We start from the raw sequence: 13580 nt of genomic DNA, 5'->3' as shown, positions 1-13580 counted from the left end.
GCTGACCTAATGCCTCCAGGGTTCAATAGTGGTTTACATCCCAGACAAAGAAAATGGTTCCTGGTTCTTTCCTCCTCTCTCTCTCTCTCTCTTTTTAAAAGATTTTTCTTAATTAATCTCTACATCCAATGTGGGGCTCAAACTTACAACCCCGAGATCAAGAGGCGCAGGCTGCACTGACTGAGCCAGCCAGTAATCTTTAACACGATTACTCTCCCTTTCTATCAATATTTCAAAACAAATTTGCATCCTAAACATCTGTTTGAAATTAGTTGACTCAGGGATGAAGAATTCATACATGGAAAGCACGACCATGGTAGGGATGAAAATGATGATGGCACCTAAAGAGCCAATAATTACTAACATTTATTTATGTAAGGCTCTATTTCTGATACTTAACATATATGATTTCCTTTAGTTCTCACGGCTGTGAAGGGTTGGCATTATTACCCCCGCTTCAAGTATGAGAACACTGAGGCTTAGAGAGGCTAAATAACTTGTCTAGGGTCACACAACTAATAACACTCAAGGCTAGGATTCCAACCCAGGTCGGTCAGATGCTAAGGCCCGTTAATACAATAAATCATGTATCTTAAATAACAGCTCCTTTTTCTGTGACCTGTTTTCAACCACAGTTTGCACAAAATTAGGTTAAACTTGATTTTTATTATAATGTCTCCCATGGTAAATCTATGTATTTCTGTAATAGAAAATTAGGTTCCCATTAAAAAAATGGGAAAAGGACATGAATGGCCAAATGAAAAAAAAATTAAGGCAAATGCTAAATTTCAGATACTTAAAACTTAGTGGAATACAATTTAAGAAACAGTAACCAAGCAATACACTGTACTAAGCACTGTAAGTATTCAAAAATTAAGATAGTACTGCTCCTGCTCCAAGAAGCTGATGATCTAGTGGGAGGAACACAGTGTAGGTCTTACCTCAAATGGCATCTCCTAAGAGAGGTCTTCCCAGACCACCTTACCTAACCTGTCGCCCATTCCCGGTTACTTTCTATCACAGGGGTTAGCAAACTTTTTTTTCTGGAAAGGGCCAGAAAATAAATAATTTAGGCTTTGTGTGCCATATGGTTTCTGTCAAAACCGTCCAACTCTGCTGCTGTAGCTCATAGCAGCTATAGATCATAAACAAACAAATGACCATGCTGTATGCCAATAAAACTTTATTTACAAAACAGGCAGTGGGCCAGATATAGCTCACAGGCTGTAGTTTGCTGACCCTACTCTAACATATCACTCTTTCTTTCTTTCATAACACTTAAAAAAATCTGAAATTACCCTGCTTCTTGATCTATTACTATTATTTTCTCTTTCCCTCCACAAATATGTCAGCTCCAAGACAGTGAGGTCCTTGCTGCTTGTTCACAGCTGGCCCTCCAGGACCTAGAACGGGGTTCCTGACACATAGACAGTTCACTCTAAATACTGTTGATTGACTAAATGAGTGAGTACTATTTTACAAAAGGAGAAACACTGCCAACAAACATATAAACTATATTTGACCATATTATTAATAAATATAAAATAATTGAAAATGTCTTTTTTTTTTACTTATCATACCTAGAATGGCTAGAAAAAGAGAAGGAGGAAGATAAGAAAGAGAGGGAAGGGGAAGACAGATGGCTAGAAAGAGGAAGAGGGCATGTGTAGAAGAATGTGTGGTAAACTGGCCCCCTCAATTACTACTGATGAGAGAGAGTATATATCCAGAAGAATCAAAAGCAGGGCCTCAAACAGATACTTGCACATCCATGTTTATAACAGCATTATTTACAGCAGCCAAAAGATAGAAACAACTCAAATGACCATCCACAAAAGAATGGATAAACAAATGTGGTACATCCACAGAATGGAATATTATTCAGCCTTAAAAAGGGATGAAATACTGATACATGCTACAACAAGGATGAACTTTGAAAACACTGCTAAAAGGAATAAGCCAGCCACAAAGGAGCAATATTGTATGATTCCATGTAGGTAAGGTATCTAGAAGAGGCAAATAGTAGACTAGAAGTAGAAAGTAGAACAGAGATTATCAGGAGCTCAGGGGAGAGAGAATGAGGAGTTATTATTTAATGGGTACAACATGTCTGCAATGATGAAAATTTCTGGAGATGGATTGGCTGCAGAGCATTATGAATGTACTTAATGCCACTGAAGGGTATACTTAGAAATGGCTAAAAGTGTAAATTTTATATTATATATATCCTACTATAATAAAAAAGTATGTATACTTTTTTACTCCAAAATCTTGCTCCTAAAGAAGTAATTCTGAGGAGATAATACAGAAGGGTGAAATATGCATATACAAGAATCCACCAACCTCAAGATCCATGAATAAAAATCTAGTTGTATAAATAGAGCCTGACAACAAATACACAAAAGAAACTTTTATGCAGGCATTAAACATGACAAAGTAGACTTTTCACATAAAAATATCTCCATAGAATTATTGTTAAATGAGAAAAAAAAACAAGCTACAAATACATGTACAGTATAATCCCATTGATGTAAAAATTCTAAAGTTTCTCTCTACATGGAAAACACTTGAGATATCTTTGAGAATGCCCATAGTTGGTTAGTCTCTGAATAGTACATTTGAAATTATTTTAAAATTATCTTCTTCATAATTCTCTGTACTTGATTTTTTAACAAAGAGTATTTTTAACCAAAATAACATGCTATTATAAACTCATGTTTATCACTTTTTCACATTAATTAAGGAGGGTTAGGCCCTTGATACTTTTCATAATAGCTGTTTTCTATATTTCTGTTTCTATAGCAACAATAATACTTGCGAGAGAATCAGATACATTTTTACAAAAGATACGTACCTCAGACAATGGTGTTGTATCTCTATCAGTCAAAAATAGATTTATTATTTCAGAGCAACATTCAATAATCATGTTCTAGAAATAAGAAGACAATATAGTGAGGTTGAACTTACTGGTAAACTACTGTATTTTAGTTATAAACTATTTATTCCATTTGTCTTTTTTTTTTTTTTTTTTTTTTTTTTTGGCCTCATCGCCTAACCCTAATTCCCCAGGAGAAAACTTACAGAGACTCAGAGATCACAATTCCTTAAATAATTAAGGTTATTTAAAAAGATACAGGATGATCACAACAGATAAGACTTAATTATGAACAATACATGACTTCATTGTTAAAATTCATATGTTACAGAAGAATAACAAGTGAGGTAATTCACACCAAATTAAGTTTTGGAAAATCACTTTTCTTCTGAGAAGAGAACCCTGAGATGAAGAGATTCAGACCCCAGAGAGGGATTTTAATCAAAGAAGAATAGCCAAGAATTGAGAAAAAAAAAATGGAAAAAGTAAATGAAAAGGAAGCAAGAGTTAATATTGTACGTTGTCCATTGTTGATGACACTGCCACAGCCCCTACTGTATGGACACAGCCATGTTTATGTGTGGACATCTGATCTACCCACAAGCAGTGGTGAATCAGTCAGATTCTCTAGCATTTCATGTAAGGAAGGGTAAGAGAAGAGAGTTACAGTCAGTACTGACTATATGAGCTGAAGGTCCTGATACGAACTCGGAAAAGGCAGCCATTGGACTAGACGTACGATGCGTAAGAGAAGGAAAAAGAAAAAAGAAAAGATGAGTAAGAGAAGGGAACAGGATGAGTGAGAACTTACACCCCACCCTACGAGTAAGTGCAGGCCTGGCTTCCGACTCACCAGTTCTGTTTTCTGTGAGGCCCATTGTGTTTGGTTTCCAGTCCTTATGTATGAGCTTACTTATACGCTGCCACATACTGCCTCCCCCCACACCTACTTTACTTGAGCTAGTGTAAGTAGCCTTTCTTTACAAGGCCGTGGGAGATAAACTATGCCTACTTTGTGATGTGGCCTGCATCCAGCAACAATTCACTTTTATGGGAGCTTTAATAGAAAAATGTATCAGCATTCAGAAATATGGAAATGATAAAGTTCCATTAATTTTTATTTTTTAAATAATTTTTTAATGTTTAATTATTTTCCAGAGAGAGAGACAGAGCACTGGCAGGGGAGGGGCAGAGAGAGACAGAGACACGGAATCTGAAGCAGCCTCCAGGCTCCAAGCTGTCAGCACAGAGCCCATTGCAGGGCTCAAACCCATGGACCATGAGATCATGACCTGAGTCGAAGTCAGACACATGACTGACTGAGCCATCCAGACGCCCCACATTAATTTTTAAATTATGACTGACCAGTGATGGTTAAAACCTTAAAATAAAGAAGCAATTCACAGCCCTAAGTCATATTACGTTTAAGTTTTAATAAATGCATGAACATAGAAAAGATCAAATTCCAGAGTTCCAAAGCTATAGTTAATTGAATACAACTTAACAAATATATTCGAGATGCTGTGGAGCACAAAGATGAAGAAACAGACCCTATCCTCACGAAGTGTACAGTGGCTGAGAAGAATAGATTCGTACACATCTAAATAAAATACCAAGTAGAATGTGGTCAGAGCATGGATAGGAATAGGTTACAGGAACCTAGGAGTGGGGGAGAGAGGAATTATAAGGGACAGAGAAGACTTCCTGGAGGGAAGGTCATGAGAACTGAGCCTTAAATGAGTAATAGGATTTCACAGGGAATGGGGTCAAGGACATTCCAGGAGAAGGAAGGCATGTAAGCAACAGAACAGTGGATATTCAAGGAACATAAACATATGATATGGTCTTTACTACGGGTGTGTATAGGAAGCATGGCAGTATGAGTGAGGAGAAATAAGGCTGGAGAGGTGCACTTATAATAGGACATGTAAAAGTTGCGAATTTGAATTTTACTGCATAGGAAATCGAGAGGCACCGGACTAAGGAAACAATGATACAATTGCTTTAAAAAGATAATTCTGGCTATATTTTAAAGATGAACTAGACTGAGAAGAGACAAGAGAAAGAGAAATTAGCCAGGAGTTACTCAAACTGTTTGGATAGGAAGTGATCATGGCTAGAAGTGGGCCAGCTTCAATGGGACCAAAAAAGATGGAGGGCAAGTAGGATACTAGCACTGATCGGGGAATACTGCTTTCCTGTGACGAACCTCCCAGGTTCTTCGTCCACTTTAAGACCGAGGGGATACTCCTTTGTCTCCACACTTACACTTCTCATATTTATCTAATTTCTATATTTTTAATTGAGTTTTCAGGACTGGTTAAAATATATTTCCTTCCTATAGGAAAGGTTTCAATAACAGCCATGATGGGTTACTGTCATGATTTCATCAAGAGCTATCAAGCAAAATGAGACTGTGTACGTCATTAATCATTTCACATAACAGATGAAGACAGCAATATTACCTGATAAATGCCTTCCACTACCTGTCTCAACATTTATCAAACAGAAATTTCACCTCAACAACATCCTATTTCTTTGGCATTATTTGCAGTAAATCACATAAACACGTAGAAAATTGGCTGATTGGATATCAGGTTGTGGGGGGCCTCACATGACCTTTCTACCACAGAAGTGAAGCCTCGAGCTCATCAGCCCAGGCAGAAAGCTGCCAGAGGTGTGTGGGTGTGTGGTTGGCAGGGGGCTGGAAGGGCACAGAGTGACTCTTGTTCAATCTTTGCCATTTCTCCCTTAAAAAGGAGCATCTATTGATTCTATGGAGAATGGTTTACTGAGTTACTTCAAAAATAACCATGCCAACTCTGACTTAGTTGAAATCCTCATCTTCTTTCACCTACTGTATGGAAAAAACTTCCTAAATTGTTTTCCATCCTCCAAACTCTTGGTTCCCTCATCCCTCCTTCACATGCCACCAGTTTATGTCAGCCAATCACAGAGTGGATCATGAGATACCCTTCCAGGTGCTGCCCCTCCCCCTAACCCCCACACCCAGCCCTGCCTTTTCATGGCCCTTGCCTACAGAACAAAGTTCACTCGCCATTTATTCATTCAGCACCTACCATATGCAGCCTAAGTGTCATGAACTGGTAATGAACAAGACAGAAAGAGAGCCCTTAAGGAGCCAATGGATGGTCTAGTGGGAAGAAAAGGAGAGACAGACTCTTACAGCACCATGTGGTGAGTCAGAGAGGAGGAGTCACTTAATTCCACCCACCTCTTCAGCCGCATCTCCCACTACATTCACCCTGTTCTCCCATCACAACAGACATCTCATCGTCCCTTGAATGTAACATTCATTTCCATGACTTCACACCCCTTCTCTTGCTGTATCCTCAGTCTGCTATGAGTGTCCTCCACAGGTCTTCAACTAGAAGCTCCCCAAGCAAGTACTGGAGAGGCACTCTGTGTCAGGCACTGGGCTAAATATCAGAGATAAGATGATGAACAAAACCTCCAGCAAAGGAAGTCACAGTAAAGAGAGATGAAGAGACACATAAACAGATAACCTTCAAAACAATGCAGTAAGAGTACAGGGTGTTTTGGGGTATTTTGTTGGAAGGTTGCATGCAGATGTCAGAGAGATACTAAAGAACATGACAATTGGGGAAAAGAAGGTTTAAAAGAAGTTTTGCCTTGTGTTACGAAAGAATTCCCTCTTGAATGTTCTTATGAGAGACTCCATAAAGATTTAGATTATTTTCAATGGTTTTGAGCAGCAGATTGATGTTTCTTAGAATGACACATTTTGCTAAAAGAGGACCACCCAATGGCTAGGTTCATTATGAATCACATCTGGGTACCTACGTCCATACTCATACAATGATTAATCTCCTCCATGACAAAGACCTAATTGTACTGATTTCTGCATGTCCTTATCTCCTCCCCAAGCCTGGAAAAATTTTGCATATAATATTTCCTCAAAAAGAATCTGTGAATTGAGGCTAATGTTCAATTTCATTTTGTTCTTTGTTTTCATAGTACTTTGATATTTGGGATATGTTGACTGTATACTAATTTTAATTGCCTTGTACAATCCAGGCATCCCATAAATGTTTGCTGAACTAACCTTAGGTGAATTGGTAAGCGTATTTTAGGCTCTTCATATCAGTATGCTATCACTCCAAATAAGATGTTTTTCTCTTAAAATCAGGATCGTGTGCATTTTTCATACGCCTTAAAGTCCCTGGTAAGCTCTAAAGACACCCCTAAAGCTATGAATGACAGGTTAAAATAACTCAGTCATTCTAAGCCAGCTTTGTTCATTTTAGAAGGACGTACACGGTTTTCAAGCCAGAAGTGATTAGAACACCTGTTCTGTAGCCCTCTCGATACATCTTAAATTAATATCTGTGTTCTGAATTTCTTAGCTTATTCCAGACCATAGGCTTTGGCGGGGGGGGGGGGGGGGGGGGGAGGAGAGGAGGTGGTAAAAAAGGGAAAGGAACAAGAAAGAGAGTAAGATTCATTATCCCCCATATCAACCAAAGGTACATTTTCTGGTACCTTCTATTTAATAACCTACCAAAAATCTATACTTTGATAGAAATAAATATAATAGATTATAGAGGTTATAAAATCCTTTCCAATTCCAGACCAGAATCGATCTCTTCAAGTGTCCTAGTTAACTTCTAATTAGTGCCAAGTGAAGGTTGTCATGACAACAAACTGGCAGATTTAGTCAATGGGATTTGTTAGAACACGGAATATAGCTGCCTTTTTTTTTAAGTGCCAGTTAGCATACTGGAAAAAAAAAACTTTATATGTTCCTTCTTTTTCTCAACTTTTCAAGTGTTCTGAACTAATCTGTTTGCCAGTTCATCTAAACAGATATTAGTTTGTCTTCCATTTGATGACATTCTCTTATATAGAGAACCAACAGAACTGAAACATATTTAAAAATGCCCTCCTTAAAGCTGAAGAAACATTTTCTAAGTTAAGGAACAAGACAAACTCAAAGATACACAGAACATCATTACTGAAAGTAGTCTGTTTTACTCAAGGACTGATCCACTGACATATACCATTCTAGTCAGGACAAGAAAGCAAGCCACAAACTCTGGTTAAAGAGACTCTGGATTCCTCCCTCTGCTAACATTCAAATGCTTTCTCTTATCCCCATTTATTTGGTATTTTCTTATATTCATAGTCAACCTCTTTACTGAGATGCCAGGCTCATTGTAATAAATTTGATTCCCACATCAGACGCCACAGAAATTCTGGTGACTCACCTTCCAACCAAGGAGTGTGGCTCTCCATCTCAGAGCACTATTGTAGTGAGATGATCAGTTTTAGAGATGAGAGGAACATTAGTCCCAGATAAGGGTAAATGACTGACCCTAGGTAGTAAAACTGAGTAGCAGAGCACAACCTAGACTTCGTGCTCTTATGGATGCTCACCCTCCTGCCTCATACAATAGAAGTTGCAAAGATGAATGGGTTTAGGAGAAAATAATCATTTTTCATATATGAATTATATGGAAGTGGACTCAGGGACAATTTCAGCAAAGAATATTCTAGACTATGGCTCAAAGACAGCAATCTGATATGTTTGGACTATGACCAAAAAACTAAGTGACCAAATTAAGTGATCTACAAAAGAAGTGCAAAAATGACACAAGAGTGGAGTTCTTCCTGAAAACAGACATAATATGAAAAAAAAAATACATATGTTAGAAGAGATGCTCCACATCACTCATCATCAGGGAAATACAAATCAAAACCACAATGAGATACTACCTCACACCTGTCAGAATAGCTAACATTAACAACACAGGAAACAACAGGTGTTTGCTTGGATACAGAGAAAGGGGAACCCTCTTGCCCCATTGGTGGGAATTCAAACTGGTGCAGCCACTATGGAAAACAGTATGGAGGTTCCTCAAAAAGCTAAAAATAGAACTACTCCACAACCCAACAATTGCACTACTAGGTATTTATCCAAAGGATACAAAAATACTGATTTGGAAAGGCACATTTACCCCGCAGTTTATAGCATCATTATCAAGAATAGCCAAATTATGAAGAGCCCAAATGGTCATCGACTAATAAATGGATAAAGAAGAGGTGATATATATATTAGTGGAATATTACTCAGCCATCAAAAAGAATGAAATCTTGCCATTTGCAAAGCCATGGATGGAGCTAGAGTGTATTATGTGAAGCGAAATAAGTTGGTCAGAGAAAGACAAATACCATATGATTTCAGTCACATGTGGAATTTAAGAAACAAAACAGATGAACATAGGGGCAGGGGGAGAAAAAGAGGGGGGCAAACCATGAGAGACTCTGAACTGTAGAGAACAAACTGTGGGTTGCTGGAGGGGAGGTGGGGGGACGGGCTAAATAGGTGATGGGTGTTAAAGAGGGCACTTGTTATGAGCACTGGATGTTATATGTAAGTGATGAATCAAAGTGATAAAAATTCTACACTATATGTTAACCAACTAGAATTTAAATGAAAACTTGAAACAAAGAAAATATGTATGTTATATTATTATTTTATAATATATGTAATCTCATGGGTTTGAGATATCTGATCTATTAGATTTATTATAAGCGCTCAGTATATAGGTAATATCAAGAAACATCTGGTAATTAATATCGTAACCTACAAAGACACTGAAAAGACTTTGGGATGTGCAACCCAAAATCTAAGACATCAGTTCTATGATAAATCCGGGCACAGAGCAGAGGAAAGGCAAGTGTGGAAAAGTGGCATTTTGCAAAGGCTAACTGTTCTTGATGAATCTTCTTACAGCTGGACTTGTTGCTTTCACAATAATGAAAAATGGATTCACTCACTCTACTGGTAAATTCAGACTGAAAATGCCAACAGGTATACTCTGAGAATCAGGAGAGTCCTCAAATTTTACACATTCACATGAGTGCATAGATGAGGAAATAAAGAGCTAAACCTACACCTGAAACTAACATAACATGTATGTCAACTAGACTTCAATAAAAAAGGAGAAAAAAGGTTAGAATGGCAAAAAAAAAAAAGAAAGAAAAGAAAAAATAGAAATAGGACAAAAAGAGGTATACCAATACTTTTCTTTAAGAATTAAAAATGTTTTGGGGCGCCTGGGTGGCTCAGTCGGTTAAGCGGCCGACTTCGGCTCAGGTCATGATCTCGCGGTCCGTGAGTTCGAGCCCCACATCAGTCTCTGTGCTGACAACTCAGAGCCTGAAGCCTGCTTCAGATTCTGTGTCTCCCTCTCTCTAACCCTCCCCCGTTCATGCTCTGTCTTTCTCTGTCTCAAAAATAAATAAACGTTAAAAAAAAATTTAAAAAAAAAGAATTAAAAATGTTTTGGGGTGCCTGCATGGCTCAGTCGGTTAAGAGTCTGACTTTGGCTCAGGTCATGATCTCATAGTTTGTGAGTTTGAGCCCGGTGATGGGCTCTATGCTGAAAGCTCAGAGCCTGAAACCTGCTTCAGATTCTCTCTCTCTCTCTCTCTCTCTCTCTCTCTCTCTCTCTCTGTCTCTCTGCCCCTCCCACTCCCCTGCTTCCATTGTGTGTGTCTCTCTCTCAAAAAAAAACACTAAAAATTTTAAAAAAGAATTAAAAATGTTTTGTTACTGTGATTGAATATTAAACTAGCAAAAAGTGATTTAAGGAATGAGATACAGCAGATCAAAAATGAAGAAAAGATCCTAAAAACTTACAGAGAGGAGAAACAGAGCTGGGCCCCAACTGGCTGGGAATTCGACCAGGAAAGCAGCAAAAGGAGGCCCCAGATTTAGAGGTATGCTGTAGGCATTGGGGGCAAACAGTCCTCAACTAGAGCAGAAAGATGGGAGCTTTCAAGAAGAAAAAAAGGAACTGAGATATTATTTGATAAGCATGAACAACTGGGTGAAAATCTACGGATGAACATATGAAAATTCTGATTTAATGATCAGAAGAAAGTTAAAGAAAAAAATACAAGAAAAATCAAAGCTTATACAAGAAAAGAAAATAACCATAGTACACTCTTTGACTTGGCTGTGAACATTGTTTCCAGGGGCATGATAATGTAAATACTGAATAGTGACTTAACCAAAATCTGTGATATGACAATACTTGGGAAAAGGAGAAAGGAGAAGTTGGGGAGAAGTATAAGTGAATTAAACCCTTATATATCACAACAAAATCAATAGATATTATCTCGAGTTGATACATAAAAGAAAAAAGAATAATTATTTGTAGCTAATAGCTCTATTCATCAATAATTCTGGTTTTCCTTCTTCCAAGCCTGTAGGATGTGACTTCTTTGGTCAATGAAATATTAGTGGAAGTGATATGACAGAAACCTTAAGAGCCAATGTGCAATTTGCCCCATTTCTTCCCTCCTGCTACTGTGACTGGTGATATTTCACGTGATGGATGTGCTACCAGCCTAGATGCAGGCCTGAGGGGACATGGAACAGGGCCCCAGTTAACGCACTTGGATTTGAAGGCCGTTTGCTGCCTCATTTTTCATGACTGATACTACATATTGTTATACACGTGGAAGTAAATAACAAGAGAAACAGCTGAAAGAGCTGAAAATGGTTGCCTCTGCAAAGCAGGACTGCAGAGTGAGAAGAGGTTGGGTAGGAGATTGTCCCTTTTTGCTAAGTCTTGTAGAGCTATCTGACTTTTAAAATACCAAAATAACTACAGAATCTATAACTCAAGAAAGTGGATTAATGTGCAAATGGAAATTCAAAGGACAAGTGATTAGGGAAGAACAAATATGTTCCTGCTCCTCTCATTTCCATAGAACGTAAGGAAATGCCACTCTACTCCTAGAGGAGGAACACTTCTGGCTTCTTTCAGACTTGAAACTAATTTACTGCCAGGAAAGCGGAGTGACTTAACTGATTAGTAAGTTTGGGAAAAGCAAAAGAACATGCTGGGCTCAGCCTCTTCTGGGCAATCTTTGTTTATATTTTTGGAGGCACCCTGCCTACAAGACTGCTGGTCTCTGCTCCTCCCTGCAGTGATCCTGGCAGGGGCAGAAGGGCACTGGGGAATCCTATGGTTACACAGGCATGACTAGGTGGGCAAGTCTGGCTCATTCAGGGGTGAGATACTACTAAGCTCATTTGGTCACAGTCCTAAAGCAACGTTCGACAATCAATCAGCTTTCTCAGTTAATGACGCTGAGATTTTGATTTCCACTATCCATCTGCTATATCCCATTCCTCAATGGGTTCAGAACTCAGGAAGGGTAGAAGAGAAATGACCCTCAATGACCCTCTTCTCCAGACACATACATCAATCATCACAAAAACCACCCAACTGTGTGATCAAATTAATAATACACCATTAAGATAATGTCTTTTTTGTTGTTCAAAAAATACATATATGCATAGAGAAAGTCTGAAAGATACTTTTCTTCACACATTTCTTGAATAATAAAAATGTTGAAACAGTAGACTTAAGAATAAAGAGTAAAAGAATAATGTAAAGTTACAGAGCATTGTTTCTTGAGATTCACAGTGGTATCTGAATGATTTCTCTAGATTGCCTTTGCTTTCTTTCACCATCACATTCTTATAATTGGTATGTTTAGAAAAGCTTTGAAGGAAGCACTACGTATGTGTCCAAAAAAGTTGGATTATATTTGATACTCTAAATAGAGAAATGGAGAACAGAAGAACCACAAAGTTCAAGATTAGTGACATAGTTGTGCTTTGATGAAGTAAAAAAATCACTTAAATAATTATATAAAATGACATCTATGCTACAACAGCAATGCAATTTTCCATTATTTTTAATAACTTACTTCCATTTCCTTATCAACTGATTTCTCTTCCATTTCTTGCATTTCGGATACGTTTTCATCTGAAGTAATTTCAGGAGTTGTTGGCAATGATATTTCAGCTATTTGTGTAAGATTAGATAGTTTCTCATGAATTGAAACAACCCTAAAAATAACAGATGCACATGTATTTTACTTGAAAAGCTAAGAAAGTCATTCGTTTATTCCCAGAATCTGTAATATGTGTAAAGTTAGTCCTCAGGTATTTAACACTGGGGTTTCTGGCATTCCCAAACATCATTCATTCAATAATTCCTTCATTCAAGAAACATGAGCAAAGAGAAACAATTCTAACCCGTATAATATTTATGACCTAGTTATATACTCTGAGAGATTTAAAATGACAAACTGGCAAAGGCACAATGACAGAAATGCACACATCCAAAATACTGCTTAAGATGAAAAAAAAAGAAAATGAACATTTACGCGAGCAAAGAAAGTCCAGGCAATAACAAAAGGTTTGCTCCTATGTAAATCTTAATGCTGTGCCATGACTGCCCTGCTGACCTGAAGGTAAGAATTATGGCAAGTTAGCAATGGCTTGCAAAGGCCAATCAATGAGCCCATAACAATGAAGTATATTGTGCGGGGAGGGGTGAAAGGGCAGGGAGCAGGATCAAGAAAGAAGGAAAAGCAAAAGCCAAGGAGGAAGGCACAGGACACAGCGGCAATTATGCTGAAGACAGAAAGCTTCTGGGGCCACAGGCCAGTGAACAGTGGATACTCTGAAGGCAGAGGTAAATGGGTGAGTGGAGTCAGGGGAAGGAAAAGCATTTGAAGCAGCTGAAGGAGGCAAACAGCCACCTGTGTGGCCTTCGGTGAGTCTATGCGATGGGATACAGCACATATAGGCACGCATGTGTGTGTGCGTCAGTGTGGGTGTCTCCATCCAAGA

General features: G+C 38.2%; 1 protein-coding gene across 12 annotated transcripts in view; it reads right to left on the bottom strand.

Moving 5' to 3' along the window:
- Positions 1 to 13580, bottom strand: part of CFAP54 (cilia and flagella associated protein 54) — a 289781-nt gene that overhangs the window by 19782 nt on the left and 256419 nt on the right. For 11 of the 12 annotated variants that reach the window (XM_045062193.1, XM_045062194.1, XM_045062191.1 and 8 more), the window contains 2 exons: positions 12650 to 12791; positions 2855 to 2929 (listed from right to left, as the gene is read on the bottom strand). In XM_045062193.1, coding sequence (XP_044918128.1) covers positions 2855 to 2929; positions 12650 to 12791 — 217 coding nt within the window. The remainder of the gene's footprint in view (positions 1 to 2854; positions 2930 to 12649; positions 12792 to 13580) is intronic. The other variant, XR_006600982.1, reaches the window with a different exon arrangement.

The sequence above is a fragment of the Felis catus genome, chromosome B4 (assembly GCF_018350175.1).
Source record: "Felis catus isolate Fca126 chromosome B4, F.catus_Fca126_mat1.0, whole genome shotgun sequence".
Taxonomy (NCBI): Eukaryota; Metazoa; Chordata; class Mammalia; order Carnivora; family Felidae; genus Felis; species Felis catus.
Note: the sequence above shows the minus strand (reverse complement) of the source record. Positions and strands in the feature narration are given on the sequence as shown.